The sequence below is a fragment of the Mauremys reevesii genome, linkage group 15 (genome assembly GCF_016161935.1).
Source record: "Mauremys reevesii isolate NIE-2019 linkage group 15, ASM1616193v1, whole genome shotgun sequence".
Lineage (NCBI taxonomy): Eukaryota > Metazoa > Chordata > Testudines > Geoemydidae > Mauremys > Mauremys reevesii.
Genome location: NC_052637.1, coordinates 12,010,753 through 12,038,461, shown reverse-complemented (window position 1 = coordinate 12,038,461; position 27,709 = coordinate 12,010,753). Strand labels below are relative to the sequence as shown.

General features: G+C 52.3%; 1 protein-coding gene across 2 annotated transcripts; it reads right to left on the bottom strand.

The window, feature by feature from the left end:
* Positions 1-2,870: 2,870 nt before the first annotated feature.
* LOC120383798 (E3 ubiquitin-protein ligase TRIM39-like) lies at positions 2,871-22,799 on the bottom strand. Of its 2 annotated transcripts, none has more exons than XM_039502055.1 (7): positions 22,445-22,799; positions 18,811-19,232; positions 14,016-14,111; positions 12,409-12,639; positions 11,866-11,888; positions 11,663-11,766; positions 2,871-4,354 (listed from the first exon to the last, which is right to left on the bottom strand). In XM_039502055.1, the coding sequence occupies exons 2-7, from the start codon at positions 19,225-19,227 to the stop codon at positions 3,795-3,797; spliced, it is 1,431 nt and encodes a 476-aa protein (XP_039357989.1). In that variant the 5' UTR covers positions 19,228-19,232; positions 22,445-22,799; the 3' UTR covers positions 2,871-3,794. The 2 variants fall into 2 exon arrangements, with proteins under 2 accessions (XP_039357989.1, XP_039357990.1); XM_039502056.1 differs by having other exon boundaries at positions 22,596-22,799.
* Positions 22,800-27,709: the final 4,910 nt, after the last annotated feature.

Genomic DNA, 27,709 nt, shown 5'->3' with positions numbered 1-27,709 from the left:
GACGACATTTACCCAGAACCACCCGCGACAATGATTTTTGCCCCATCAGGCACTGGGATCTCAACCCGGAAATTCCAAGGGGCGGGGGAGGCTGCGGGAACTATGGGATAGCTACGGAATAGCTACCCACAGTGCAATGCTCCAGAAATCGACGCTAGCCTCGGACCGTGGACGCACACCACCGATTTAATGTGTTTAGTGTGGCCGCGCGCACTCGATTTTATACAATCGGTTTTGCTAACCAGTTTATGTAAATTCGGAATAATCCCGTAGAGTAGAAGTACCCTAAGTAAACGTCTCAGGCCTGGTGCAGCCCCAAGGGCCACCAGGGGGCTCTAGCTCAGGGAGGTCAAGCAGGAGCCAGGGACCTGCCCCCAGCCTGGGAGACCAGCAGCAGGAACATCAAACTCCAAACCACACACAACTAATGGAGAGCCAGAGTCACACACCATGGGGCAGGGACAGGAAAACACACAGGACTCTGGTGTAAATCAGGAATAACCCATTAGAGTCACTGCGACCCCTAAATCCTTTCCAGAGTCACTGCTTTCCAGGATACAGCCCCCCCCCCATTCTGTTGGTGTGGTCCATGTCGCTTGTTCCTAAATGTGGAACTTTCTATTTATCTCTATTAATAAACATTTTGTTGGAGGTGGGGGGGCAGGGGTTGCACTTCTGGAGGAATCTGAGCCCCTTTCCCTGACCCCTGTACTTATGCCAGGACACACAGGGCCCCCGTCCCTCTGTGGTTGTCTGAGTCCCTCTCAGTGCTTCTTATGCATGTGTTAGCATCTGGGGGGCCCAAACCCCCTGTTGTCCAGGAGGCCTTGTCTCTGCCTCCCATATATTTACTGAGATGTGGGGGGCCCTGCCCTTCTAGGTGTTATCAATCCAATCCCCTCTCCCTGATACATAGCAAGTCAAGAACTGGTGGGGCCAACCCTTTCTGGGGTGTCTGAGCCTCTCTCCAGTCCCCTCATGTGAGCTGGGATGTGAGGAGTCTTGTCCCTCTACAGAGATCTGAGCCCCTTTCTCTGCCCCCAGGGGAGCCAGCAGCTGGAGAATCCCTGGGAGCTAAGAACAGACCTGCTGGGAACATGCACCCAGATCACACTGCTGAGGCCTGATCCACACTAGAAAATTCATATGCAGGGCTGGAATGAGCTCTCCCTGACATCTTGCGATGAGCTGGGGGAAAGACTTTAGGGACAGAGTAAGACCATGTTTTCTATATGCCCACTATGCCTAAGTGCACAGCGTAGTGTGCGTAGTGTAGACCAGGCCTTAGAGCACTTGCTCCAGCGAGATACTGACTGCTGTATCAGGTCAGAAACTGCTCTGCCAAAATCATTACTTTTGGCTGGTGTTGGGTTACACAACACTCCAGTATTGAATGCAGGGTAATGGAATGTCATTAGCCCTATTTCATTAGCAAAGGGCAGCAGAACTGTGCTTAGTCTGCCCTGACTGAGGTGAGCACCCTCAACTGAACCTCACTTGCTACGTAGAGATGCCAAATCCCTGTGAAAAGGAGACGGGGTGGGTACAGGTGTTCCTAAGGGCATGGCTACACTTGCAAATATAGAGCGCTTTGAGTTAAACCAGCCTTCGGAGACTGCAGTAGGGAAAGCGCCACAGTCTGTCCACACTGATAGCTGCAAGCGCACTGGTGTGACCACATTTGCAGCAGTTGCAGCGGCATTGGGAGCGATGCATTATGGGCCGCTATCCCACAGAGCACCTCTTCCCATTCTGGCGCTGTGGCTTGCAGGAAGGGGGGGCAGTGCAGGGCATTCTGGGTCCTGTCTCAATGCCCCATGATGCATCGGTTCGCATCCCAGCAATCCCTGTGCTTCCATCCATATTTGGCACCATCTTTAAATGTTTTTTGTACTGCACCCTCTCTCTTCCGTTTCGGTCTGCAGGAATGGAGCCCGAACTGCTGAAGAATATGCTGACGAGTCTCGCCAGCACTTCACATTTGGCAGGCGAGTTACTCCTTAAGATCCAAACTGACATTGAGGACTCTGACGATATTGACTCGAGTAACGCATACGCCATGAGATTGCTTGTGGCATTCACAGACATGCTCAGCACTATGGGATGCTGTTTCTTTTCCTGGCACCTGTAATTGAACATTTCTTATTTCTGCTTAAAGGTACATACAACATTTCTTTAATCCATTCTTATTTTTACAATATAATTCATTCTACTTTCACATATGACAGCACATGAGGGGGAGCAGAAGACAAGTAAAATTATATATCAACATGGCTGTACAGAACAGATACTGGCAGATCTAGGTTCTGAATTGAATAATGAGGTACCAGTTTACATTTGGTGTTATTTTCACTGTATGGTCAATTACACAATCATGGCTGTGTGACAGGGGCTGTGAGCAGCTACAAACTGAGCTCTTTGGAAGCCAGCACCCTCCTCACTGAGCACACCCAGGGCACCGGGTGCAGTTAGAGTAGGAGGGACTGAGTAGTTCAGGTTTGGAAGGGTAAAGGGGGTCACTTGCACCTGTAGGGAGCCTAATGAGGTCACTAGCTCAGCGCTGAGCAGAAAACAGCAGTATAAATGTCTAAACCAGGGAGCAGGAAGGAGGCTCCTTGTAACTGCTGCTATGTTGTGATGCACCATAAAAAGTAACACAGACACTTGGTGGAGGTTCCCCAGCAGACTGCCTGCTGCTTAATTTACACAGAGGTCTGCCAGCCAGGGGTTGCAGGAACTGATCGGGGAACCCATTTATAGATATACATTTTTAAAAAAACACTGCCTGCAATCTCTTTATGACACTTCATGCTGTCAATTGTGAGTGACAACACAATTTTACATTTTGTCAGATAGGGTAACATATAACATGTTTTTTTACTATTTGGCAATATATTTTCCCCATGTAATAACACAATAAGACTGGATAAGAAACCACAGTAATTACACATAATTCAGTATGAAATAGAGAAAGGAACGCAGATATTTCTGAAGAAGATTTTAGGGGAAAATTATCTAGTTTTAGATTACAATTTCCCTGTGTTAAAAACTAGTAAAAACACATAGCTTCAGCAGCCCATGCCAGCTAGACACCAGCAGTCAAGATAAAATACAAATGAATCCATCACAGGATAATTTTAGGGTATTTATTTTCAAATAATCAAGGTAAGTTTAGGGCACACAACCATGAATGGCATATTGTGAGTAAATCTTCAGAACTGAATTATTATATTGAAAATGTTCATAACACATCACGTTTAAAACAAAAAGTAGTCCTAGCAATGCCATGTGCTTCCCCATATACTCTGCTCAGTAGCTCTTCAAGAAATTAGGTTCAATCATTAATTTCAAGGAATTAAACCAATCAGTCACTATTTTTACAGAGCATTCCAGAAGGTGGTGGACAGAGAACCCAGAGGAATTGTGATCAATTTCCTGGAGTAACTTTCTTTTCTTTGGCACCTTAAAGACTTACAAATATTTTCTAAATTAGAATAATAATTTTTCTTTCATATTTTTACATTGAGATTTCACAGGGGTAGAAAATTCTGACAGGAGTGAACGACCCCATCCACCCCCATCTGCTACCCCTGGGGCAGGAGCAGGGGCCGAGAAAGGTGAGGGCTGGGGGTTGCCAGGTGTCTGGTTTTCAACTGGACCCTCCACTTGAAAAGGAAAACTGGCAGCGTCTGGTCAGCACAAAATCTCCAGTTGCTGCAGTAACTGGCCCCCACCACTAGGGTCGGGAAGAGCAGCAGGGCTGGGAGGGGCCAGTCTGTGCCGCGGGGTCACTGTCAGGGACCGAGATTCCCTCCGGCCTGAGCTGGGACTGGGCAGATTATCAGGGGAGCCGCATTTGTACCCCCAGCATTGGCACCAGGATAGAAATAAGGGCAGAGCCTCCCGGATAAGGTGCCAGTGAAAGTGAAGAGATGGGACCTGTCAGTCACATTGTAAAACGAGACCTCACCTGCCTCATAGTCCAGGAAAATCCCCACCCTGCTGGGCCTGATGCTCATGGGGAGGAAGGTCGGGGGGGAGGTGCCGGCCTTGTATCCCCCATCCCTCAGCCATACGACCCAGTATCCATTCCCAGGGGCGTATGCAAACTCCCCCTTCCTGCTCACAGATTCGCTACAAACCCCCAGGTCCCATCTCGTCTTGTCTCCCACCTCCACCTCCCAGTAACGCCTCCTGCCCGTGAACCCCTCAGTGCCCAGGACAATGGCATATCTATCAAATCTCTCAGGGTTTTGGGGCAGATCCTGGCATTTGTCTCCGTATCTCACACGTTTCCGATCCTCAGACAGGACGAGCCAGGGATTTGCCGTGTCTGGATCCAGAGTCACGTCCACTGGGGAGAGAGTCACAGAGTCAGGGCCGCGGGGAGGGGCTGGTCACTGGGATCAAAGGGAAATTAACCTGCGTCCTGTTAATCACTCGGGGAGAGGGGGGGTTGTTGCCTGAGGGGAGTCAGGATCCCTCTGCCTGTGAGGAGACAATGTGGGGAAAGGGCAGGAAGAGCCGGGGAGGGGTGAGAAGGTGTCAGGGGAGGCAGGGGAAGGGAAGTGACAGACTGATGCTGGGAGAAGAAAGGGAGGGGGAGGTGACAGGAGCAGAGGAGGTGGAGGAAGGGGCAGAGGGGAGGGGCACAAGGGCTATGGGGTGATAAGGGAAGGGAGGGGCACCAGGAGGTCAGAGGTGTGAAGGGAAGGGCAGGTTCCAGGGCGCTGCAGGGGGCGAGGGGAGGGGTGGGCACCAGGGCAGAAGAAAGGGATGGACCCCAGGGGGCACAGAGAAGCAAGGGATGGGGCAGGCACCAGGAGGCAGAGGGGTGTGAGGGAATGGGGGAGCTCCAATGGGCCAGGGGAAATCAAGGGCAGGGTGAGCTGCCAGGGGGTGAGACGATGAGGAGTGGGGAGGTGGAACCATGGGGGGGGGAAGGAACAGGCATTGGTCCCAAAGGGGCAGAATGGGGGGTGAGGGAGCGGGTGAGCAGAAGGGGGGCAGAGAGGGGTGTGGAGAAGGGCAGGCCCTAGGGGGGCAGAGGCGTGTGCAGGGAGATGTGGGCACCAAGGGGGCAGAGGATGAAGGGAGGGTGGGACCCAGAGGTTAGGAGAGGGGAGGAGGGTGGGGCAGTGCTGAGGTGAGGGGAAGGGCTGAGACCAGGGATCCCAAAGGGGGGCGAGGGAAGGGACTTGCACCAGGCAGGCAAAGGAAGCAAAGGAAACAGTAGGCACCAGGGAGGCAGATGGGGCCAGGGTAGAGCTGGGACTTGGGGCAGAGGAGGAGCTGGCACCAGGGGACTGGAGGGGTGGTGAGGGGTGCAGGTGTCACAGAGCCATAGGGGGAGGGGTGGGGCATGGGTAAGAATTAAGGAGACGGGGGCTTGGGTGAGGGGGGCAGTGGGGGGAGCGGAGCGCTGGGTCAGGGGGGCAGTGGGTGGGGAGGGGCTGGGCACCAGGAAGGAAGGGGACAAGGGGAGGGTCAGGTGCTGGGGGCAGGAGGAGGGAAGGGGCAGGCAGCAGGAGGGGGCAGGGGGAAGGGAAAGGGCAGGTGCCAGGGGATTGAGGGGGTTGAGCAGAAGGGCAGGCACGGGGAGGCAGAGGAGGGGAGGGACAAGCACCAGGGGCAGAGAGGGGTGAGAGGCAGGGCAGGTGGGCAGAGGGAGGTGTTAGCAGAGGGGATTGGGGAGAGGCAGGTGCCAGGGGTCAGAGTGGGGTTAGAGGAGGGGTGGGCACAGGGGGATGAGGGAAGGGGCTCCCAGCTGAGGGCCCAGCCCCTGGGCAAAAGGCTACAAGGGAAGGGGCGGCACCTTTTTCTATTAATTGAAACTAGTCAGCAAACCCGACACGGATTCACGAATAGTTTGTTGACCCGAAATATAATTTTGCAGCAAATAAACTATTTGTCCAAAACATTTCACCCAGCTCCACTGCAAACCTGTCTGAGCAACTTAGGAGCCCCAATCCCAGTGACTTGCAATGACAGACTGTCAACATCCCCAGAAACACAGTTACAGGCAGGCCAGGCTCAGGACATCAGCTATGAAACACTCCTGAGCTGCTGTTTAATTTGCCCTTTAAAGACAAATGCCCCCGGGGCCCCTGATCTCACCCCCACAAATCAGGCTGAAAATGGAGACTTGGCTCCAGCCTGAACTCTCTGCCCAGAGCCATTTGTCCCATGGACTCTGCCAGCAGCACAGATCTTCTACAGCTGCACCTGGGCATCTCCCAGAGCGGATAATGGTCATAGAGACCATCTCAGAGCCCTAGGAGCTCAGGTGTCTCCATCTAATGACTGTGCCAGCCACCCCCCTCGCTCCCATTAACCAGCCCTGGGACAGACACACTGGGAACTTTCACACCCAGACTCTGAAGACACTTTGGGTCCTTCTACACAGTCTGCAGCAGTGAGTCTTGGAACACGGTGGACAGATTCAGGCTTACGGGGCTCCCTCTTTGGAAGTAAAAACAGCTGCATAGATTTTCAGCTCAGGAGCTGGAGCTGGAGCTCAGGCTCTGAAGCCCAGAGTGGAGCCAGGTCTGCCCCTCACAGTGCAAGAGGGGACATTGTGTCCACATCCCCATCCCAGGAAGGGGGTGAAGGGGAACAGCAGCCCCAGGGCTCCTCCCTTCACCTCCAGGGCAGGGGAGTGAGAGCCCTCATCCTCCTGGGCAGTGGGGCCTCCCAGCACAGGTTCCTGGGTGAGCGTGAAGGTGTCTCCACACAGAGAGCTCTGTACACCCGGCAAACACACAGATGTGCCCGTGGATCAGGATCCGGGATGGTGCTCTCCCCAGGAGTGATGGAAGCTCCCTAAAAGTAGAGGGGTCACCCACTCATGCCAACCCTTCTCCCTGAGCTCCTGTCCCCGCACCCCTGAACCCTCGCTCTCACACTGCCCCTTCTTCCTGAGCCCCTGCCTTCACACCACCTCTTCCCCAACACCCTGACCCCCTGGTCTCTCCTCTCGGCCCCCTCCCCCAGCGTTGCTCACCCTTACAGCTGGTAAAAAGTGGGAGGGAATAGCCCTCCCATTGGTAAAAGTGATGGGGCCATGGCCCCCTGGGCCCCCTCTTCCAGTGCCCCTTACTCACTCCCTAACCCCAGTAGGGGAGGACCCTTGGGGCACTGTCAGTGAGTTCAGTGCTGGGGATACAAATGGGGTTTTACACCCCAACTGCTGGAGCTCTGTATTGAAGGTTAAGGAGACAGAGGCCCTGTCAGCTCCCCACTGTCCTGCCAACATGGCTCAGCCCTGACATCTGCTGGAGCCTCTCCCTGGGGAGGAATCATCCCTGCAGCCCATTCAGGCCTTGGCCTCCCTGCGGAGATGGATGGTGAGGTGGCCGTTAAAGTGAGTTATGATGTGAGCTCCTGTCCGCTGGGAACTGGACTCTGAACCTGGGCTGAGATCAGTGACTGGGGAGCGAAAGGCCCCAGCTGCCCTCACTGCCCCCCGAGTCAGCCCAGCGCCACCAGCCGTTCAGTGCAATAACAGCGATGCTCAGGCTTGTTGACACAGCCAGTGCCCCAGCGGGCAGGGCGAGGGCCTGTCCAAGGAGCAATGGGCACAATCTGCAGCAAGGGAGGTTGAGGCTGGAGATGAGGAAACACTTGCTAATTCTCAGGGCCATGAAGCTCTGGACCCGGCTCCAAGGGAGGTTGTAGGATCCCCATCACTGGAGGTTTATAAGAACAGGTTGTACAAATCCCTGCCAGGGATATTCTAGTCCCTGACCTAGTGTCGGGGACTAGACTAGGTGACCTCTCGAGGTCCCTTCCAGCCCTGCATTGCTATTGTTCTAGGTTACAGCAGTTCCTGGGGCTGGGCCCAGGGGGCTCTAAGTGTGGTGAGTGGCACGTGACAGAGTTAACACTGTTCGTGACCATGGCAGCTGGCAGCTCAGCGTCCCTGCCAGGGGCCTGGGCTGGCATGTGGCTGCCTGTACCTGGCTCAGCAGGGTGTTACGGGGCCATGTGGACAGGACCTAGGGTTGGCACCTGTCCATAGGGTTGCCAGGCGTCTTTATTTTATTGGAACACCTGGTCAAAAAGAGACCCTGGCAGCTCCGTTTGGCACCACGGACTGGGACATTAAAAGTTTGCTCAGTGGCACAGTGGGGGCCTGGGGCTAAGGCAGGCTCCCTGCCTGCCCTAGCTCCGTGCAGGTCCTGTAAGTGGCCACCAATTTACTTCCCTGGAGTCTGAAACTTTTCTAGCTGAACATAACCAAGTGTCAGCCATGGTCAAGCCTCCCTTTGAATACAGGCTGGCTCTGGGAGTGAGGGGAAATGTATCAAGAGAGCTGGCTCTTTTATGGGAGTCAGGGACCAGACTACCTGTGACAGGCTCCTGTAAGGGAGAATGAGACAACCCAGACCAACCTGGAAGTAATTAAATCCCTAGGTGTCTAGTTGGCAGCAAAACAGCTAATGAGGCTGATAAAGGGTAACCAGGGCTCAGCTAGGGACAGGAAGCTGCTGAGGAGAGGAGCTCCCAGGAGAGCTCACCAGAGCAAGGAGCCTGGAAGGGGAGCTCCTAGAGCACTGGTCCCCAAACTGTGGGTTGTGCCCCCCTAGAGGGTGTGGAGGAACATTTGGGGGGCATGGCAGGGCCTGGACCAGCCACCATGGGTGGTGGGAAGGGAACGTAACCCAGCCCTGCTCTGCCCCCAGCTCCACTCTGGCCCCACCCTAAGCCCCAGCTGCATCTCTGGCCTCGACCTCAGCCACTGACTCCTGGCCCTGCTCCAGGCTGAGAACCCAGCTGCAGCCCCAGCCCCAAACGTGGTTCCGCCCCCGGCCGAAACCCCCAGCTCCCGGCCCCAACTGCAGGTCCACTCCCAGCCATGGCCCCCAGCTTCTGGCCCCAACTGGAGCCCCGTTCCTGGACCAGCTCCTGACAGCAGCTTCCAGGGCAGGGGCGCAAACCAGGCAAGGGAGGACTTGATAAAAAATGTTTGGGGACCACTGTCCTAGGCAGAGGAGCTCCCCTAAGGGGGAGGAGCTGCAGAGATGACAATGACAGTAGCAGCTGTAGCAGGACAGAACCCAGGAGAGCTGCCCCTGGCTGGAGAAAGTGGATGCAGAGAATAAAGGCACAGACTGAAATGACTCCAGCTCCGGGAAGTAGGAGCTGGAGTCATCTGGAAACTAATCCAAATCCAGCTCCGGGAAGGACTGAGGGCTCCTGACTTGAGGACAGTGAGGAGCTTGAGTGAGAGGTGCAGGCTGGAGCAGAGTGAAGGAAAAGATTTTATTTCGGGGTTTACTTGGACTCAGAGTGGACCCCAGCAAGGGACTTTTCTCTCAGATCTTTTAGACTGTGAGGTGTAATTTAAGGAGTGCTGAAGAGAATAAACTGAGGCAGAAACCTTGCTAAGACACCCTGAAACGGCTGAGGGTGGTACATGAGGGTCTCACCCCATGATGAGTCTACAAACCTGGAACCCATTTAACAGAACTACTGCCCCTTCCCCATGCAGACAGAGCCTAACACTCTTCAGTCTGTCTGTGTGGGCCCCTCACCACAGCATCTGACCCCAACAGAGCCTGCATCAGAGTGGGAACCTAGACTGAACACAGCACAGGGGTTTGGGCACCCACCTGGCTTCCAGTAGCCCAGTCCCAGCTCCCAGACTGCTCCCTCTCCCCCACAGCCTCCAGCTCCCCCTGTCCTCAGGCTGCGTCTGCCCTGTCCTGTTCCCTGGGGGGTGACCCAGGGCCCAGCATGGAGCCATCAGGGTCACTACAATACTGTCTACCACACCCAGAAGACAGGCACAGGATGGGCTCAGGGAGTTCCTGGCCCCACAATGGGACCCTCGTGCCCCCTCCCCCAATGTTTGCTGCTGCCCTTGCTGGGCCTTGTCTGCACTCAGACCAGGAGCCCTGTGGGGCCAGCAGCCCCTTGTTCTGTCTCTGCAGTGCCTGGATCACTCGTGGGCGCTATATCAACAACACTCACTGCCCAGCACCTAAGGGCTGCAAGACAGCGTGGGGCCTTCCCCATTGCACACAGGGACCCTGGGGCACAGGGAGCCCTGGTTACTCTGCCCCACACATTCACCCAGCAACTCTCCCGAGCTGCTGGACCCAGGTCCCTGTGGTCACAGCGCGGGCAGTTGAGTGGCACTGACCGGCCTGGGTTGCTGGGGTCGGGGGAAGGAAAGGGTTACTCCCAGCGTGATGGCACACGGTGTGCGTCTCTGAGCAGGTCCCTGCCCACTCAATCTGCCATTTGCCCCAGACACAGAGAATCCAGGTGCCGAGGGAAGGAGCAGCCCCAGCAGCTGCATTGGCCCTGGCACGGGCTGAGTCTGCGAGTGCAGCAGCAGAGGCAGCGGCAGAGAGATGGGCTCAGCCATTGAGAGCAGCAGTGTCCCCCCTCACAGGTCAGGGGCTGGGAGCTCTGGCAGCGGGTGCGGTGCCAGCACCAATGGCCCTGCTGGAGACCCTGGGCCTGGCCAGCCTGGAGCAGCCAGCGAGTGACTCAGGGCCTGGGACCCTGCCCAGGAAGGGGCTTCTGGGGGGCTGACAGGAGGCTCCCCAGAGGCTGGTGATCCCCTAGAACGAGGCACTAAGGGGCTCAGGGTCCCGGGGTGTGGAATGGCCCAGAGCCCAGCCGTGTTCAGGGCCCAGTGGGCACAGACTGTGCTGGGCTGGGGGCAGTGAGTGGGGAGGGGAACAGGGATGTGCTGGCTCCAGCCTATCACAGAGAGGAAGCTGCTTCCCCCACAGCCTGGGGTTCTTGCTCCCCGGAGCCCTGAGATCCTGGCCCTGCAGCCGGCACCGACTGCGCAGCCTCCATCAGCCAGGACTGACACATCCAGATTGGCCCCTTTGACTGCCCCTGCTAGGGGTGGGTGGGAAGAGAGGAGCGGCAGGGGAGGATGAAAGAGCCAGTTCAACAATCACAGACTGAGCTCACTGAACCTTCCCAGTCCCCCTCTCCTCTGCCTTAGTTTCATCTCTGTCCCTCCTCGCTGTCAGCTTTGTGCCTTTTCCCCTGGCTTCTGCGCTGGGGATTTGGGGAGGGGTTTGGATGGGGGCAGCTCACGCTCAGCCGTTGTGACACAGTCACACTCTTGTGACTTTCACTCACTGAGCAGCAAACCACTGACCCAACCTCACACTGGGCTGTGCTCAGAGCAGACGAGGGGCCCGTAGGATTCAGCCTGTTACCCAGTAACACACGGCTCAGGTCAGACCGCAGCAGCCAGACTGGCCTCTCTTCTGCTCATAAGCTGGGCCACCCTTGGCTAATGGGGGCTGAGGCAGTGCTGAGCAATGGCCACACAACGCAGCCCTCACATGTCCCAGGAGAGAGGCACAGACACGTCACCCATTACCCGTCTGTGCAGCTCCCAGCACAATGGGCCCAGTCAAGGCCTCACAGCACCTGGCTCAGGGACACCCAGTGACTCAGCCATGGAGGGGTCAGGATGTCAGAGTGATGGGGCCTGGTCAGATACAGGGGCAAGTACCAGCAGGTGGCTGTAAGTAGCAGGCAAACTGCCCAGCACTGAGCACATCAGCATCCAGCTATCACAGCTCCAAGCCTGTCAGCTGGGCGCAAGCGTGTCCTGGTGTCCCAGGCTCTGTCCAGAGCCGCAGGCACAACACAGCTGAATGTCCCAGTAAAATCCACTCACCTCCAAATCTCTGCAGTGCTTCCCTCACGTCAAGAGAAATTTTATACACGTTCTTCAGGTCAATAGAAACAGCTTCTGGTTCCTGGAGTTTCACATTCTCACTCCTGTGAAGAAAACGTCCCATCATCACTCAGCTGCTCTGTACACACATCATCGCAGAACCACCACCAAGAATATAAGAGCAATGAACATAGGAAACACACCTGCTCAATGTGCTTTTCACATCCTGAAAGGAAAAAGAGAATTAATGTTCTGTATTAACACAACGTGCATAAAAGTGAGGGAATCTCACTCTGGGCATCAGACTCATCTAGAAAATAGATCAACCCTCCCAGGCTTCACTTTTTTGTGGTAAAATCTCATACACCATTTTGCATTAACACTGGTTTCATTTATGTAGGTGAGACAGGAATTTAGCTAAAGGATTCTCCTTTCTAGGGACCCAACCCACCAGTATCTGTGTTTATCGACTGGGTTGGGTCCCATGTTCTGGAGTCAGAGCAGGGATGGGTTCAGCTCAGTATCATTCTTGTATCATCCATTTAATCTCCCATGGCCTCACTGGGTCTCCATGAGGAGAATTCCCCTCTAACATGAACTGGGATATTTTGGAACTGAAGGAGCCCTTAGCCGGATGTTCTGTTTGTCAGTAAACCACAGAACACATTTACTCTAATTGTTGAAATCCAGACCCAGGGATCTGAGTTCTAATTCTGGATGGATGGAGAATTTTGATGCCATCTCACCTTTAGCAGCTCCACAACTGGTTGCTGACACTTCTCCTCGATCTCTGTGATCAGCTGCTGCAGAGAGGAGCTTCGCTGGGAGAGTTTGGTTACATTTTCCCTTAGTCTCTGCAGAGTCTCCCTCTCCTCCTCCTCCAGGCTCTGCAGAAGCAGCTGCTCCTCCTCTCTCAGCAGTGTGTGCAGTTTGCTAAATTCACCTGCAATCATCTCTCTCTTATTCTTCACTTTGCTCTGGAGATAGAAAAATAGTAAAGGCACAGAGAAAACATGAGCCAGATGTTGAGTTACATGGACTGGGCCTCTGTCCATGAAGCATTGGATTAGGTCAGTATCAGGTTTGTAAGGCTATTTACTTCTTTGGGAAACGTCACAGTAACAGTAGCAGGTGACTGGGATGAAGTGGCCACGGGATGGCAACAGAGGCTGCAAAGTGGCCAAGCGGCGCCTGGCGTGACACTGACCTGCCCTGGCTCTGCTCACTCAGGGGGTGTCCACACAGCAATTAAGGTGTGACATCACCGTGTGTAGACACACCCAGGCTAGCTTTGATGTGGCTAGCTCGGGTACTCGTAGCTATGAAGCCGCAGCAGCAGCACATGCTGTACAAGCCCACCCAGACCCCTGGGTGTTACTCAGTGTCTAGCCTGCAGCTGGCTGTTGGGGCCATGTAGATGCACCCTAGGGGCAGATTTTCCAGAGCTCCACACCCGCAACTGAATTTGATGTTCAGAAGAGCTCAGCTCCCAGCATGGCCCCAGCCCAGCCAGCTGAGTGACACTGAACCTCACCGATGCTGGGGGGAGGGGGGGGGCAAATCATCCTCCCAGCTCCAGTGTCTGGCCCAGGCACTGGGCAGATTCACTGCAGGGATGGTGGGTGCAGAGCGCGGAGGAACAATCTGTTTCCTCCAGGCTGCAGAGAAGCTGCAGAGCTTTGTCACGGAGGCCACTGAAAACTGATGGCTGTAGCAGCCGACACACCCTCCCCATCTGCAGGAGGGAAACAGGAGCCATGTAACAGTGAAAACACTGCACCCAATATTGAGAATTTGCCCCTATCAGATCTCAAGGGTGGGTCTGCACCACTGTACAAGGGCCAGGAACTGCCCCTCCTCCGCCTACAGGAGCTGCTGTGCTGAAATCCCCACCAGAGACACAGCCTGATGCTGCCAGCACCCTGGATGGCAGGTATCATAGGCCAGGGGAGGCTGGGCTTCCTCAAACAGGATGCAGCGCCCCTCCCTTAGGAGGGTGCTGCAGACCTGCTGCCTTTGGAGTGCTGCCTGCGCTCCACCCGGAGCCCTCGCTCCAGCTCTTCCCCCAAAGCAGAGCAGGAGGGGAGCATGGACAGGGCCTAGGGGAGAGAAGGCCAAATGGGGGTGGAGCAGTGGGCAGGGTGATGATCCGGGCAAAGGGGAGGTTCTGGCACTCACACCCGGCCTCCCCAAATGCTGGAGGCATGCGCTGCCCATGGCTGGCACTAAGCCTGGGAAATGGAGCAAACAACCAGAGCAGGTTCATAACCTCCTCCTGGAGCTTTACAGCCCCGTCATTCCTGGGAACGCTGCAGGGGGAAGGGCTCAGGGAGGAATAAACCTGGACACCCACCTGCCACTCTGTGGTTTTCTTCTCCTCTTTAGACGTCAGGGCCAGGGCCTCTTCCAGCTCCTTCCTCAGAGGGCCCAGGGCTCCCTGGAGTTTCTCCTGCAGGGACATTGTGTGTGATAAACAGCCATTAGTCTGCTTGTCTGATGGGTGGACAGTACTGTCCATATTGGCATTTCATACACGAGCAGTAAATACCCTGGAAGGAGGCAGCAGACTCGGCTCTGCCAGCCCCAAAGGCCCCGTGGGAGCAGAGACGCCAGTCTCAGAGCAGGGGCTCTGCTCCCTACAGACACTCAGGACTCCTCAGAGCCTGTGTCTGAGCTAAAGCTTCACATCACTGAGCACAGGCCAGAGGGGAAACAGCTGGGAAGGTTCTGAATGATCCCTCCTGCCGGTGCCAGTGAAGAGGTTGGGGCAGCACCTCGCTGCACTGTACCCAGACCCAGGCCAGGAACAAGACCCCACTGTGCTCTCCTCTGTCCAGGCTCCCATGTGGCCTCCCCCAGGCAGCAGCCAAGCACCTGAGCCAGCCCAGTCCCATTAACTGCACGGGGTGAAGCTGTGATGTGGCTGGAGGTCAGTGAGGACCAGGGAACACTCGGTCTGGGGGAATGTGCCACCCATAATTATAACTGCCCCAGAGCTGTAATACCCCAGGGCTCTCTTCCCCTTTGACAGCGTGTGATTCCTTCACACAGCACAGCAACGTGCTTCTTCCCATTAGCCCCGCTCTGTGCGGCACCCCTGGCAGCCCCCCAGAGCCGCCTCCTGAGCCCCCCTCCAGAAATTTCCCCATTTCACTCTCTCTTTTCTCTGAGCCCTCGAGTTCTCTCCCGCTCTCTGCCCAAGGGCCCAGCTGCTGCTGAGAGCTCCTGGGGAGCTGTTCGGTGACACCTCTGCGGTGCTGCTGCAGGGAAGCAATGTGGGAGGGAGGGAGCCAGCAGGGGCTAGTGAGAAAGGAGGAGGAAAAGCAGTCATTGCATTCAGCAAAACATCTGCATAAATGAGCCGGGATCAGAAGGAGGGTGGGAACAAAGGTGGCTGGATTCTTTGAAGCTCCACCCACAAAATAAGCTCCACCCACATGAGTCACCAAAAGGAGACACCATGATTTGTTTGTGAAAGCTATTTGGTGCCCCCCCCACCCTCCTTTTCATAGTTTTTCAAACAGCCAGTAGGTGGAGGCAGAAGCCTCATGTACACAGTACCCTGAACTTTTCAACTATCTTTCCTCTTGAGGAAAAATCTTGCTCCAAGCCAGTTTTCCCTGACCAGATAACGGTTTCACTGGGCCCGGTAACCACCAATGAAGTATTAACACGGCATGGTCTTTGTCTAAAAACGTATAAAAAGCTTGTAAAAACTTGTGTGCAGTAAAGTCTTCTGTATCTATTACAGAGCTCTCCTTTCTTCTGCAGAATAAAGCATCTTTCCTTATCCCTGTCAGGCTGTTATTGGCTCTCAGCTAGGCAGACCCAATATTTCAGTAACAGTTTCTGGCGACTCCAGACAGGACTCTCCTAGCTCGGACATTGGACTCCGGACGGCTGCGGCGAACTGGGAATGGCGCCAACGGGGTGTTTAGCCCCTCTTTCTCTGCTTCACCGTGGCCCCTGGGGTTCATGTTCTGATAAGATGAGCCCTAATAGGATAAGGAAACACTATCTGGTTCTGGTTCTGTTCTGTTTAACCGGTTACTGTTGTTTTTCTGTTCTGTTCATTTGGGTGTTAGGTGTGTGGGCGGAACTGAACTTCTCGTTCGTAATTTCTCGTTCGAAGCCATGTGTGCGATGGATCTCAATACAACCTCACAGAGTTTCTTCTGTCCCGTCCCCTGTAACGGACAGTGTAATAAAAGTAGGAAAATCTGAATTAAACCGCAATTCCCGCTGATCTCTGAGTAATTCTCTTTTCAGATTGAGTGTCAGCAGACAAATAAGTGGGTCTCTGGAAAAGCCCTCTAATGATAGCCCTTTAGATTATATGTTAAGTAAATGGCCTTTACCCGGTGTTCAGAAAGGTATATCAAGGAAGCGCTTTGTACAACTTTGCACCCAGAACTGGCCAACCCTGGGGACTGCATGGCCTGAATTTGGCTCCTTTGATATTCCGACTTATTTAACTCCTTTGCGCCTGATATTAAAAAATCAAGCGCCTGGTCAAATAAACTATTGGTTTTTGTGGGACGATGAGGCTCATCGTCCTTTAAAAAAAATAAAAATCCAGGCCCCTCTATTCCCGAAAGCTTCTGCCCCAAGTGAAGCCGAATGTTGGAAAAATACCCCCCCTATGTATTGTCCTAGACCACGGCCACCCTCAGCAGCAATATCACAGGCTGTGGCAGACCAGGTTTCCTTGTCTACGGGGCCCAAGACAGTGCCCCCCCCCACCGAAGACTGAGGCAACCACAATTCAAGTTAATGAATCCACTAGTGGAGCAACGGGTAGTGGGTACTCTGTTCTGTCTACCGCCATTAGTCCGTCTCGTACGAGACAGGGAGTAGTCTATGGGGAGGATGCGGTTAAAACCCAGGCACCCCTTCGGACCATCCCGGTACCCACTATGGATGGAGAGGTTGTAGACCATTATGTACATGTCCCTTTTACTACAGCAGATCTTATGAACTGGCAAAACACTATGCCTCGCCTCAGAGACGACCCGGACATCGTTCACAGGCAATTCCGTGCTATTTTTCAGTCTTATAATCCTAATTGGCAAGACATGGGCCAACTTTTAGATTGCCTACTGCGCACGGAGGAGAAAGAGCAAGAAGTCCTAAGGGGGGCCCGGAAGGCAGCAGAGGCTGCTGGTGACAGGCGTAATTTAATAGCTCTCACTAACCCTACCCAATGGAATCCGAATAATTCAACCCAACAGGCAAACTTAAAATCCCTAATCCATGTTTTGACAGATATAAAACAAGCAAAAAAAACACCCCTCTAAATTGGTCAAAAGTCCATAATACTGTGCAAAAAAAAAACCCCACCCTTCCGATTTTTATAAAACACTTTGTAAAGCATTTTGTACTTTTACTAATATAGACTCCAAAGCTGCGGACACACAGTCCACGGTCAGGCTTATTTTTATTTCTCAGTCAGCTCCGGACATTAAGAAGTGGTTGCAGCAGCTTGAAGGCGCTAAGAAAAAGTCCCTAAAAAAACTGGGAAGCATAGCCACCCGTGTGTATCACACACAAAAAAATAAAATTCAAAAAACCAAACAGGTGAGAATGCTAGCAGCCCTTGTGAACGCGGGGAGCGAAAGACAAGGAGGAAGGTAGGGACCCCCCCCCAAGTGACAACCAAAGGCAAATCATGGGGGGGCCCCCCCCAAGCCATGCAAATAATATATGCCATTACTGTAAGCAACTTAGTCACTGGAAAAGAGAGTGCCCAAACCGACGTACCGGACGACAGCCCCGACCTCAATAACAAATGGAAATGGAAAGAACAAACGCTGTCAATGGTAAGAAATAACGGCGACCCGGGGGTCCACTTGTTACCTACTCAAATAACTTTACCACTTATGTTTGTTCCTCCACAGACCCCCAGGTCCGTTTAACTCTGGGAAAAACCGCTTATTCTTGTCTTTTGGACTCAGGGGCTGCCCTTTCCACTGTTATTGCCAAGCCAAAAAAAAAAAAAAAAAATCTCACAAATAAAAGCATTCCAGTAATGGGTATAGGCAGAAAGCAATACAAGTGTTCTGTATTGCAGGAGGCTGCTGTAAAAAAAAAACCTGTAAAAACTATTTGGTGTCGCTCGCCCCCCCCCCCCCCCCCCCGCCCTTTTCATAGTTTTGCAAACGGCCAAGAGGTAAAGGCAAAAGCCTCCAAAAACCTCACGTACACAGTACCCTGAACTTTTCAACTATCTTTCCTCTTCTGCCGCAAAGCAAAAAAAAAATCTTGCTCCAAGCCAGTTTTCCCTAACCAAATAACGGTTTCACAGGGTCCGATAACCACCAATAAAGTATGAACACGGCATGGTCTTTATCTAAAAATATATAAAAAGCTTGTAAACACTTAGTGTGCAGTAAAGTCTTCTGTATCTAATACAAAGTTCTCCTTTCTTCTGCAAAATAAAGCATCTTTCCTTATCCCTGTCAAGCTGTTATTAGCTCTCAGCTAAGCAAACCCGATATTTCGGTAACATGTTCAAATGGTGCATTGTTCAAAACAGGATGGAGTTGCTGATTGGCTCCAAGGGGCTCCTGGGGCCGGACTCCCCTCATGGGACTAGAATGTACCCCTGGACTCTGCTAGGCTCTCTGGGCCTGGTCCTTCTTTACTGGGGGGAAATGGGAGGTGGCATCTCCCTAACATCATCCTCTTGTGGCACTGGAAGGAGGCAGCAGTGGCAATAAATGGTGACGAGCTGTAATTCTCCCTCTCTGCTCTCACACAGGGAACAAAATAATTAACAGTGTTGATATTTAAATGATCAGTTCTCCAGTCTGAAGGTAACATACTTGCATAGACTGGCCTGCAGCTCTTGTGATTTAAACCTCACTGACTGTTAACACCGACCGTGGTGTAAAAAGTCTCCTTATTTCAGCAGTGGAAGCTGGCAGAATCTCAAAGAAAAGTTTCCCACATCAGGTATCTTAAGACTTGATATTCTGATTCTGTCACCACACTGCCAGGTCATTCATTTTGTTACAGCATCTCCCGTACAATTAAGGCTTTACAGAGCTGAATGATGCATTACACCCATGACAGGCAACTTGCAGTGAAATCAGCCTGTAATTAAAATCCAAAGTTATTACTCATTAAACTTGACAGCAATTCCCTACCTTGTACTCCTGGGCAGCCTCCTTTATGGGAATCACCCAGTGATCTCTGTGATCGCGGGACAGATAGCAAACCACACAGACAGAAGTTTGATCCTCTTCACAGAACAGTTTCAGAGCCTCCTGGTGTTCCCCACACACCCTCTCCTCTCCTGCTCCCTTTGCTGCCTGTAAATTCAACCGTTTGACTATTTCTACAACATTTGCCAGCTTCCTGTTTGGCCTGAGGTTTCCCTGTTGCACAGTTTCTCTGCACTGAGGGCAGGAGCTGTCTGTATTTGATCCCTCCCAGCACTGGGCGATGCAGGCTCGGCAGAAATTGTGCCCACAGTCTATAATCACCGGGTCCTTAAAATACTCCAGACAGATGGGGCATGTAGCTTCCTCCTGGAGACTTTTCACGGGGTTGTCTGTGGCCATGGCTCCTGTCATAAACAGATAGTTAAGGGTTAATGTCTCTTTTACCTGTAAAGGGTTAAGAAGCTCAGTAAACCTGGCTGACACCTGACCAGAAGACCAATAAGGGGACAAGATACTTTCAAATCTTGGTGGAGGGAAGTCTTTTGTTTGTGCTCTTTGTTTTGGGGGTTGTTCGCTCTTGGGACTAAGAGGGACCAGACATCAATCCAGGCTCTCCAAATCTTTCTGAATCAGCCTCTCATGTTTCAAACGTGTAAGTAATAGCCAGGCAAGGCAGGTTAGTCTTATTTTTGTTTTCTCAACTTGTAAATGTTCCTTTTTGCTGAGAGAATTTTACCTCTGTTTGCTGTAACTTTGAGCCTAAGGCTAGAGGGGTTCCTCTGGGCTATATGAATCTGATTACCCTGTAAAGTATTTTCCATCCTGATTTTACAGAGATAATTTTTACCTTTCTTTCTTTAATTAAAAGCTTTCTTTATAAGAACCTGATTGATTTTTAGCTTGTGTTAAGATCCAAGGGGATTGGATCAGTGTTCACCAGGAACTTGGTGAAAAAGCCTCTCAAGGCTGCCCAGGGAGGGGAAGGTTTTGGGGGGACAGAAAGTGATCCAGACACTGAAATTTCTGGATGGTGGCAGTGTTACCAGATCTAAGCTAGTAATTAAGCTTAGAAGTGTCCATGCAGGTCCCCACATTTGTACCCTAAAGTTCAGAGTGGGGGAGGAACCTTGACATGGTGAGCAGCAGTGTGGGAAATTGCGGGGGATGGGGAAATCAGACAATATTTTAGTCAGACAATTATTTTATGACAGACACAGATTCAAAAAAAGTTAAAAAGTGTAACTGTTAATACACAAGTTGTCAACATCTCATGTCAAAACATGCTAAGTAAATATCCTTAAATTAAACTCTAGTAAGTTCTCAAGCAGCATTTTTCTTACCTTACCTATTTGTGAATTTCAGTTCTTATCAATGGAAATGTTTTTTCATCAGTTTGTGTGGGCAAACTGAAATCAACATTTACTGACATCTACCGATAAAATCTAATCCTTTCAAGTCTAGGGATCTTCAATTCACAGGCCAAAAACATTGGTTAAGCTGGAATCAGTGTTTCAAAGTCCTGATGCTAACGTAGGCTAAGGCAGCTCTGCCTCAGTGTAAAGGGGACGCAGTGTCAAAAGTGTTGCCAACATTCATGATTTTATAATGAATCTCATGAACTTAACAATGGCCAGACTGGGTCCGACCAATGGTCCATCTAGCCCAGTATCCTGTCTTCTTACAGTGGCCAATGCCAGGTGCCCCAGAGGGAATGAACAGAACAGGTGATAGAGTGCTCCATCCCCTGTCACCCATTCCCAGCTTCTGGCAAACAGAACTTAGGGACACCGAAACAAAGGAAGTTTCTAGTTTTCTTGGTTGCAGAGAAAAACTTAAAATGTGACTTGAGTTAGCCTAAAGCGTGAGAATCAGAAGGCAAATAGAAAAATCAACATTTACTTTTTTATTTTGGTCTCCCAAAGGAATCACATCATTTTGGGTGTACTGACTCGTGATTTTCAAAAGTTTGGGGTTGCCAATACTGTGCCACTGAGAACTCAGTCCTTAAATCCCCCTCCCCCATGGAAAGTCCCCTAAGTTACTGCCATCATTTATCTAAAACAGCAGAGTTAACAGATAGGGAAACAGAGGGCAAGGTGTGGGAATGTGCATGGAGCTGGGCTGTGGGCCCAAGCAGCAAATGAGCACAGCCCCCCTGACGTAACGGAATCACTTAGAATGCTCAGATTTATATTTAGGTCCTTAGAGCCTTTGCTGGAAAAGTAGGTCTGAAAACAAACTAATCACTGCCAAGGAGTTATTGCCAGCACCATGTAAGCAAAAATCAGGAGGCTGCTGAAGAAAACATGAGGATTTTTCTTCTAAAAAATTATATTCTGGATTGCTTGTGTGTGAGCAGTCAGGATTCGCTCTGGTCACATTCTCAACCTTTTCTACTCAACCCTGAGAGCAAGAAACAGATCTTTGTTAAAGTGAGAGCTGAGATGGTCACATAATCACAGGATTCCAAGAGCTGTAGCATTAAGAGAAACACCAGCTAGTGAAGGAGTCAGTGTGAAATCAGGAAAGCCTGTGACAATCCCAATATGATGGTTTTGTGATTTGATGTGGACAGGAAACAGCTGCACTCCTAGCTATTGTAGGTCCTTACCTGGCCCCCAGCGCTGCACTGTCTGAGCAACTCACAAACTTCCATGTGCTTAGACCAGGGGCAGCTCTAGCCATTTTGCCACCCCAAGCATGGTGGCACGCAGCAGGGGGCGCTCTACCAGTCGCGTGACTCTGGTGGACCTCCCGCTGATGTGCCTGCGGAGGGTCCGCTGGTCCCGCGGCTCCACCTCCCGGAGCCGCGCGACCGGCCGACCCTCCGCAGGCACGTCAGCGGGAGGTCCACCGGAGCCGCGCGACCGGCCGACCCTCCGCAGGCACGTCAGCGGGAGGTCCACCAGAGCCGCTTGCTGCCCTCCCGGCGACCGGCAGAGCACCCCCCACAGCATGCCGCCCCAAGCACGCATTTGGCATGCTGGGGCCTGGAGCTGCCCCTGGCTTAGACTCATCAGGATGCTGTGCAAAGACACCTGTACCTGCCAGTAGTGTGGGGGCAGAGTCAGGGCAGTGTCTTCAGCTGATGTTACTGAGCATGCTCAGTCTGTGTGAGCATAGTCACTACAAGCCAAGCAGCAAATTGGGGGCAGGGGGTGCGGGAGGCACATGGGTTCATTTGTCTCCCTCCTCCCCACACAATCAGGGCTGGCTTTAGGAAATGCAGGGCTCCGGCAGGGATGACTAAAAAAAACCCCAAAACACATGGGGCTTGTACTCACCAGGCAGTGCTCCGAGTCTTTGGCGGCACTTCAGCGGCAGGTCCCTCACTAACTGCACGTCTTCGGCAGCACTGAAGGACCCGCAGTCAAAGTGCGGCTGAAGACTCAAAGTGCTGCCAGGTGAGTAAAAATTAAAAAGGCACCTCTAGCCAGGGAAGGGATTCTCACTGGGCCCAGGGCCCTCTTAGGCGCAGGGCCCAATTCAGGGGAATTGGTGGAATAGGCCTAAAGCCGGCCCTGCACACAATGGCTCTGCTGCTGTGCCATGTGGAAGGTTGTTACCCTCATTTAGAAAAGGAGAAAGTCAGGCCCAGACAAAATAAATGACTTACCTGACTTCACACAGAGCAAAACCAGGATCTGTGCAGGCTAACTTAGCACCTTAACTACGGGGCAAACCTTTCCCTCTGCAGCCAGAACCTGGGAGAGAAAGAGGAGGAGACGGATGGGGACACACAGACACAGAGTTTGTCTGATAATCACCTCACTGACACTCCCCACAGGCACTCGGCCAGTCTGTACAGAATCAGGTGATAACGGGGAAATCACCACTCCCTGATGTGGGCTTTCAGGGGGCTCTGCTATCCCCTGATTGGCCCCTGGCATCTAATTAGGCCTAGAAATCTGCTTTACTGCCTTTGGGCTGTGTCTCTAGAGAACCCTGAGACAGGGGTTTTTACTTTTTTATCTACCCTTCCTGTACCTTTTCCAGCTCTGGGCTCTCTCCTTTTATCCCAGGCCTTGTTTCCCCAATTGGTTGCAGCTGTGGGTGCCTGTCTCCATGATTAGCAGCTGAGGCAGCTGTGTGGGAGTGTGGTCAGGCTGCTTGCCTGCAGGCCGGAGAGGCTCCCCTACCCCTACAAAACTCTGCTCAGTATGGGCCAGGGGGTGTAGACCCCATTACAGGTGGACAGGAGTGAAAGTGAATCATTTTGTGGACACAAGAACAAATGGATATAAACTGGACACTAGGAAGTTTAGACTTGAAATTAGACAAAGGTTTCTAACCATTAGAGGAGTGAAGTTCTGGAACAGCCTTCTAAGGGGAGTAGTGGGGGCAAAAGACATATCTGGCTTCAAGACTAAGCTTGATAAGTTTATGGAGGGAATGATATGATGGGGTAGCCTAATTTTGGCAACTAATTTGGCAATTGATCTTTGATTATCAGCAGGTAAGTATGCCCAGTGGTCTGTAATGGGATGTTCGATGGGGTGAGATCTGAGTTACTACAGAGAATTCTTTCCTGGGTGCTGGCTGGTGAGTCTTGCCCACATGCTCATGGTTTAACTGATCACCATATTTGGGGTTTGGAAGGAATTTTCCTCCAGGGCAGATTGGCAGAGGCCCTGGAGGTTTTTCACCTTCCTCTGCAACATGGGTCACTTGCTGGAGGATTCTCTGCAGCTTGAGGTCTTCAAACCACAATTTGAGGACTTCAATGGCTCAGACCTAGGTTAGGGGTTTGTTGCAGGAGTGGGTGGGTGCATTGTGCAGGGGGTCAGACTAGATGATCATAATGGTCCCTTCTGACCTTAAAGTCTATGAGTCTATTTTTCAGGCCTGCTCTGAAATGCTCAGGCTGTGTCTGATACCTAGTCACTTACTATGCTCAGCTGCCCACAGCCCCATCTCCCCTGTGGAAACAGGGTTAAAGGATTTAAATACAGGCCTCTCAGTTGTAAGAAATGGAGCAACTGCCATGGTAAGTCTTAGCCTAATCTCGTGGGACCCATAGAAGCAGGGCTCACATCAGAAGCAGGTGGGAAGACAGCTGAGTAGAGTCAGTGTGACCCAGCCTTGAGATAATGATGTTTTGAGAACAGAAGTGAGAAAATACAGGAATGGGCAGGACATAACATAAACAGACTGCAGATGTTTTTAATTAATGCAGGCCACTGAAATGTATAAATGCTTGTGTGATATTGTTTGTACTTTGGAGAAACTGAGCCAGAGCTGCTCTCTGCCAGCTGTATTCTTCCTTTGCAATTGCTCAAATAAAGTTGTCTCTGATTTTGTTGCTTCCAACCTGAGAGTGGAGTTTGTTTTTTCCATACCCTCCAGTTTTGTTTTCATTCACTAGACAAGCTTTCCACTGGGGACCCCTCATTTCTGAACAGATCCCTGTGGAGGAAGGGATAAGAAACAGAGACACAAACATCTCTCCCTCACCCACAGTCTCTGCCACTCCCTGCTCATCATCTGGTGCAGAGCTAAATTTAAAACCAGCCCACTGGGGCTTTGAGCAGGTAAATCTCCTCCCTCCCCCAGCAGCTTCCCCCAGGGCAATAACCCAATGTCTCCCCCCCACCATATGGACAGAGGATGAAAGTCCATCTGATGGCAGCTCAGGGGCCTGTGTAATGTGCTAGGATCTCAGCCTGGGCCGTAGTTGTATTGAGAGCCTGGTCCCTAGTGGGGCAGGTGACCCCGCCCCCCACCCAGAAAAGCCTGCGCCCAATTTTCTCCCTTCTTCTCAATCCCAGCAGCAAGGCCAGGGACTAAGTGGTGTTTGGAGACCAAGATCCTCCCACCAGGTGATGGTTGAGGCCCAGCTGCCTTCTGGAGCCAGAAAAGGAGCTGCAGCTGTGATGGGAAAAGCTTGCTAGGGAAGCAGCTGGTTACTTCATGAGCACCCGGCTAGGCTCAAGCAAAGGATCTCACTGCTGCTGGTTGATGAATTGCCTGAGAGTTGCAGTCATCAGTCAAACACAGGTGACAAGCAGTTATTTTTGGCCAACAGAAGTGATCTCCAGGAGCTGTGAGGGGGAGGCTGGAGAGATGAGTCCCTCAGCCCATGTCACTTGCAGCTGACTGTGCCAATGAGACAATCCCCAGACTGCTGAGGGGAACAGCAGGATGGAGGAGTGGGGATGCTCTCCAACAGCTAGGTCAAAAATCATGGGCTAGGGTAAAGTGAAACAAGTGAGAGGACATGAGCATGGGTGGTGACTTCTATGGGCCCTTGGTGCCTGGGCACCAGGAATATTCCTGGCCCAGGCCCAGGTCTCCCCCTTGGCCCTGTCTTCTGCCTCGGGAGCCTCCCAGGCCATTTAAAACAGCCCAGGACCGGATCCACAGCAGAGCTGAGCAACTTCCTGCCTGCTCGATCCACGTGGCAGCCCGCCCCTCCCTGTAGCCTCTGGGAGGGTGGGTCTGTGTCCTGCCCCAAGTGCACCTGTGGCCAATAGGAAGCTGTGGGGGTAATGCCTGGGGGTAGCCCCAGGTAAGTGCCGCACCCCCCCACTCTCTCCCAGAGCCTGCATCCAAACTCCTGCCTGCACCTCTCATCCCCTTCTTCATCCCCAGAGCCTGCATCCCGCACACAAACTCCATCCTAGAGCCTGTCCCCAGATCCCCTCCCCCACCCAAACTCCTTCCCAGAGCCCAACCTCTCATCTGTCCTGCATCCCAAACCCCTGCCCCAGCCCAGGGCCTGCACCCCGGACCTCCTCCCCCCACCCAAACTCCCCCCCAGAGCCTTAGGCAGGTGGGGGCTGAGTTGCAGGGGGCAGGTTCTGGGTCCCACCGAAATTTCTACAAACCTGCCACCCCTGAACCATGAGGGCAATTCTCACTTTACCTTCCCAGCCCTCGCGGGCAGTCTAGTATTGGACACCTTTGCAGCCCATTTTACTCCTAATTTACCAGAGAAGTTTCACAAGGTCACTGAAGTTAAAATGGGGAATAGAACCAGGGTCTCCGTGTTCTAGCTCACTTAGCCCCACTAGCTTTAGTCTGAGAGTGTTGACTCTCTGTTCTTTGGCTCTCCTGTCACTAATCGTTACACCACACCAGAGCTGGCCATAGGAGCCCACAGTTCTGAGCACAGATGTTTGACTGATGAATTGCAAATTTTTATGTAACCCACCAGCAAAACATTGGTCCCTATGCTAGGGACTGGTCCACATACAGCACAGCAGTTGTTCCTGGAGCTGGGGTGGTGGGGATCTGAAGTGACGTGGCTCAAGGCCTGTAGCAGACCCAGGCCGAGGAAGGTTGTAGTTCAGTGTGTTTTGTGTTGTTTTTAATGGTTTGTTTAATTCATACAATAAGGGGAAAACTGTTTAAAATGGGCTTATGGTTTCTAAATGTTTTTTATCTAAAAGTTATGAGCAATGTGCAACAAAACACCAATGTGCCACATTTCAGCCATTCATCTCATAAGCTGCTTGCTAGTCTCACATCCTGGCACGTTTGAAGGTTGTCAGGCACTGGCACCAGCCAGTGGCCTCCAGAGCTCCCTGAACAGTTACTGAGGTACATGGTTATATGCAGTAAACACCCAGGCGGGCTGGAAAGGAACATGTCACACTACTTGGCGGTGCTGGATTCCCCCCATCCATGGGGCACTGGGGCTGCTTCTCCTCCTTGCAGCCTGAAGTTTGGGGTTAAGTCAGGTTGGGGGTTGCACTGGCTCTTGAGGATGTGGGTGGGTTTGACCCAGAGGGGCAGAGCAGGAACGTTACCCAGGGGATCCTTCACCCTGTGCTCAGGTCGCCACAGCACAATTCCTCCTGAACAGAGCACAGATTCTGCTTAGCCACAGGCCCAAGGGAGGGGGGAGATGGGAGAACTCTTTAGGTACCTCTTGAATGTGCTAGAATCTCCTCAGTAGTTACAGGATCCCTGGGAGTTAGTGATGAGTTTGCCTTGATGCCTGTTTTGCTTAGCAATAACACAGCAAGGCCTACTAGTAAATTTACTGGCTGGGGTAGACAGGCCAGCACAGACCATCTGGGTGACCTTGCTAGATAAGACAGTGCTTGCAGAGTCTGGAAAAAAATGTTTACAGACACTTTTTGAAGTAACATGTATTCTTTTTTGTACTAAGCATGAAGTTATGAAGAAGTAACAGTTATTCTTTGTTTTGTATGCTGGGAAGAAATGCTGGGAAGGTACAGTGATAATGCGACGTAAGTGATGATGCGATGGAATAGCTAATAAAAAGCAGTTTGAATTTGTGAAGGGGAGCTGGTTCTGTATGGAGTGAGATGGGCAGTTCTCTGTTGTATGGCATGCTACAATAAATAACTTGATAGTGGGATTCTTGCTGGTCGTTGCCTATCTCTTTGCAGTCGGACAATGAAACCTGAGCCGTCTGGGATAAGAGAGATCCCCGACATTAGTCAGACCAGAAGTTGCCTTTTTAGTGAAGTCTTTCAACTTTTATCCTAAGCTGCAAATTTTCTCCTCTGAGTGTTCAGTGTCCATCTGTGCTAAGTGATTTTAACTCTAATGACTTGAATCAGCAGCAGGTGAGGGCAGGGGCGGCTCTAGGAATTTGGCCACCCCAAGCACGGCGGCATGCCGCAGGGGGCACGCTGCCGGTCGCCGGTCCCGCGGCTCCAGGGGACCTCTTGCAGACGTGTCTGCGGAGGGTCCATTGGTCCCGCAGCTCCGGTGGAGCATCCGCAGGCATGCCTGCGGGAGGTTCACCCGAGCCTCGGGACTAGCGGACCCTCCACAGTCATGCCTGCGGGAGGTCCCCTGGTCCCATGGCTCCAGTGGACCTCCCGCAGGCATGACTGCGGAAGGTCCACCGGAGCCGCCTGCCGCCCTGATGGCAAAATGCCGCCCCAAGCACACGCTTGGCGCG

Bases quoted from the DNA above. Each gene is read 5' to 3' on its own strand.
- LOC120383798 (XM_039502055.1), bottom strand. From the start codon at position 19,227: ATGGCCACAGACAACCCCGTGAAAAGTCTCCAGGAGGAAGCTACATGC. The intron at 14,112-18,810 runs GTAGGGAATTGC...ATGTCCCTGCAG, and splicing joins AGGCTGCCCAGGAGTACAAG to GAGAAACTCCAGGGAGCCCT. The intron at 4,355-11,662 runs GTGAGTGGATTT...CTCTCTCCCCAG, and splicing joins AGCACTGCAGAGATTTGGAG to TGGACGTGACTCTGGATCCA.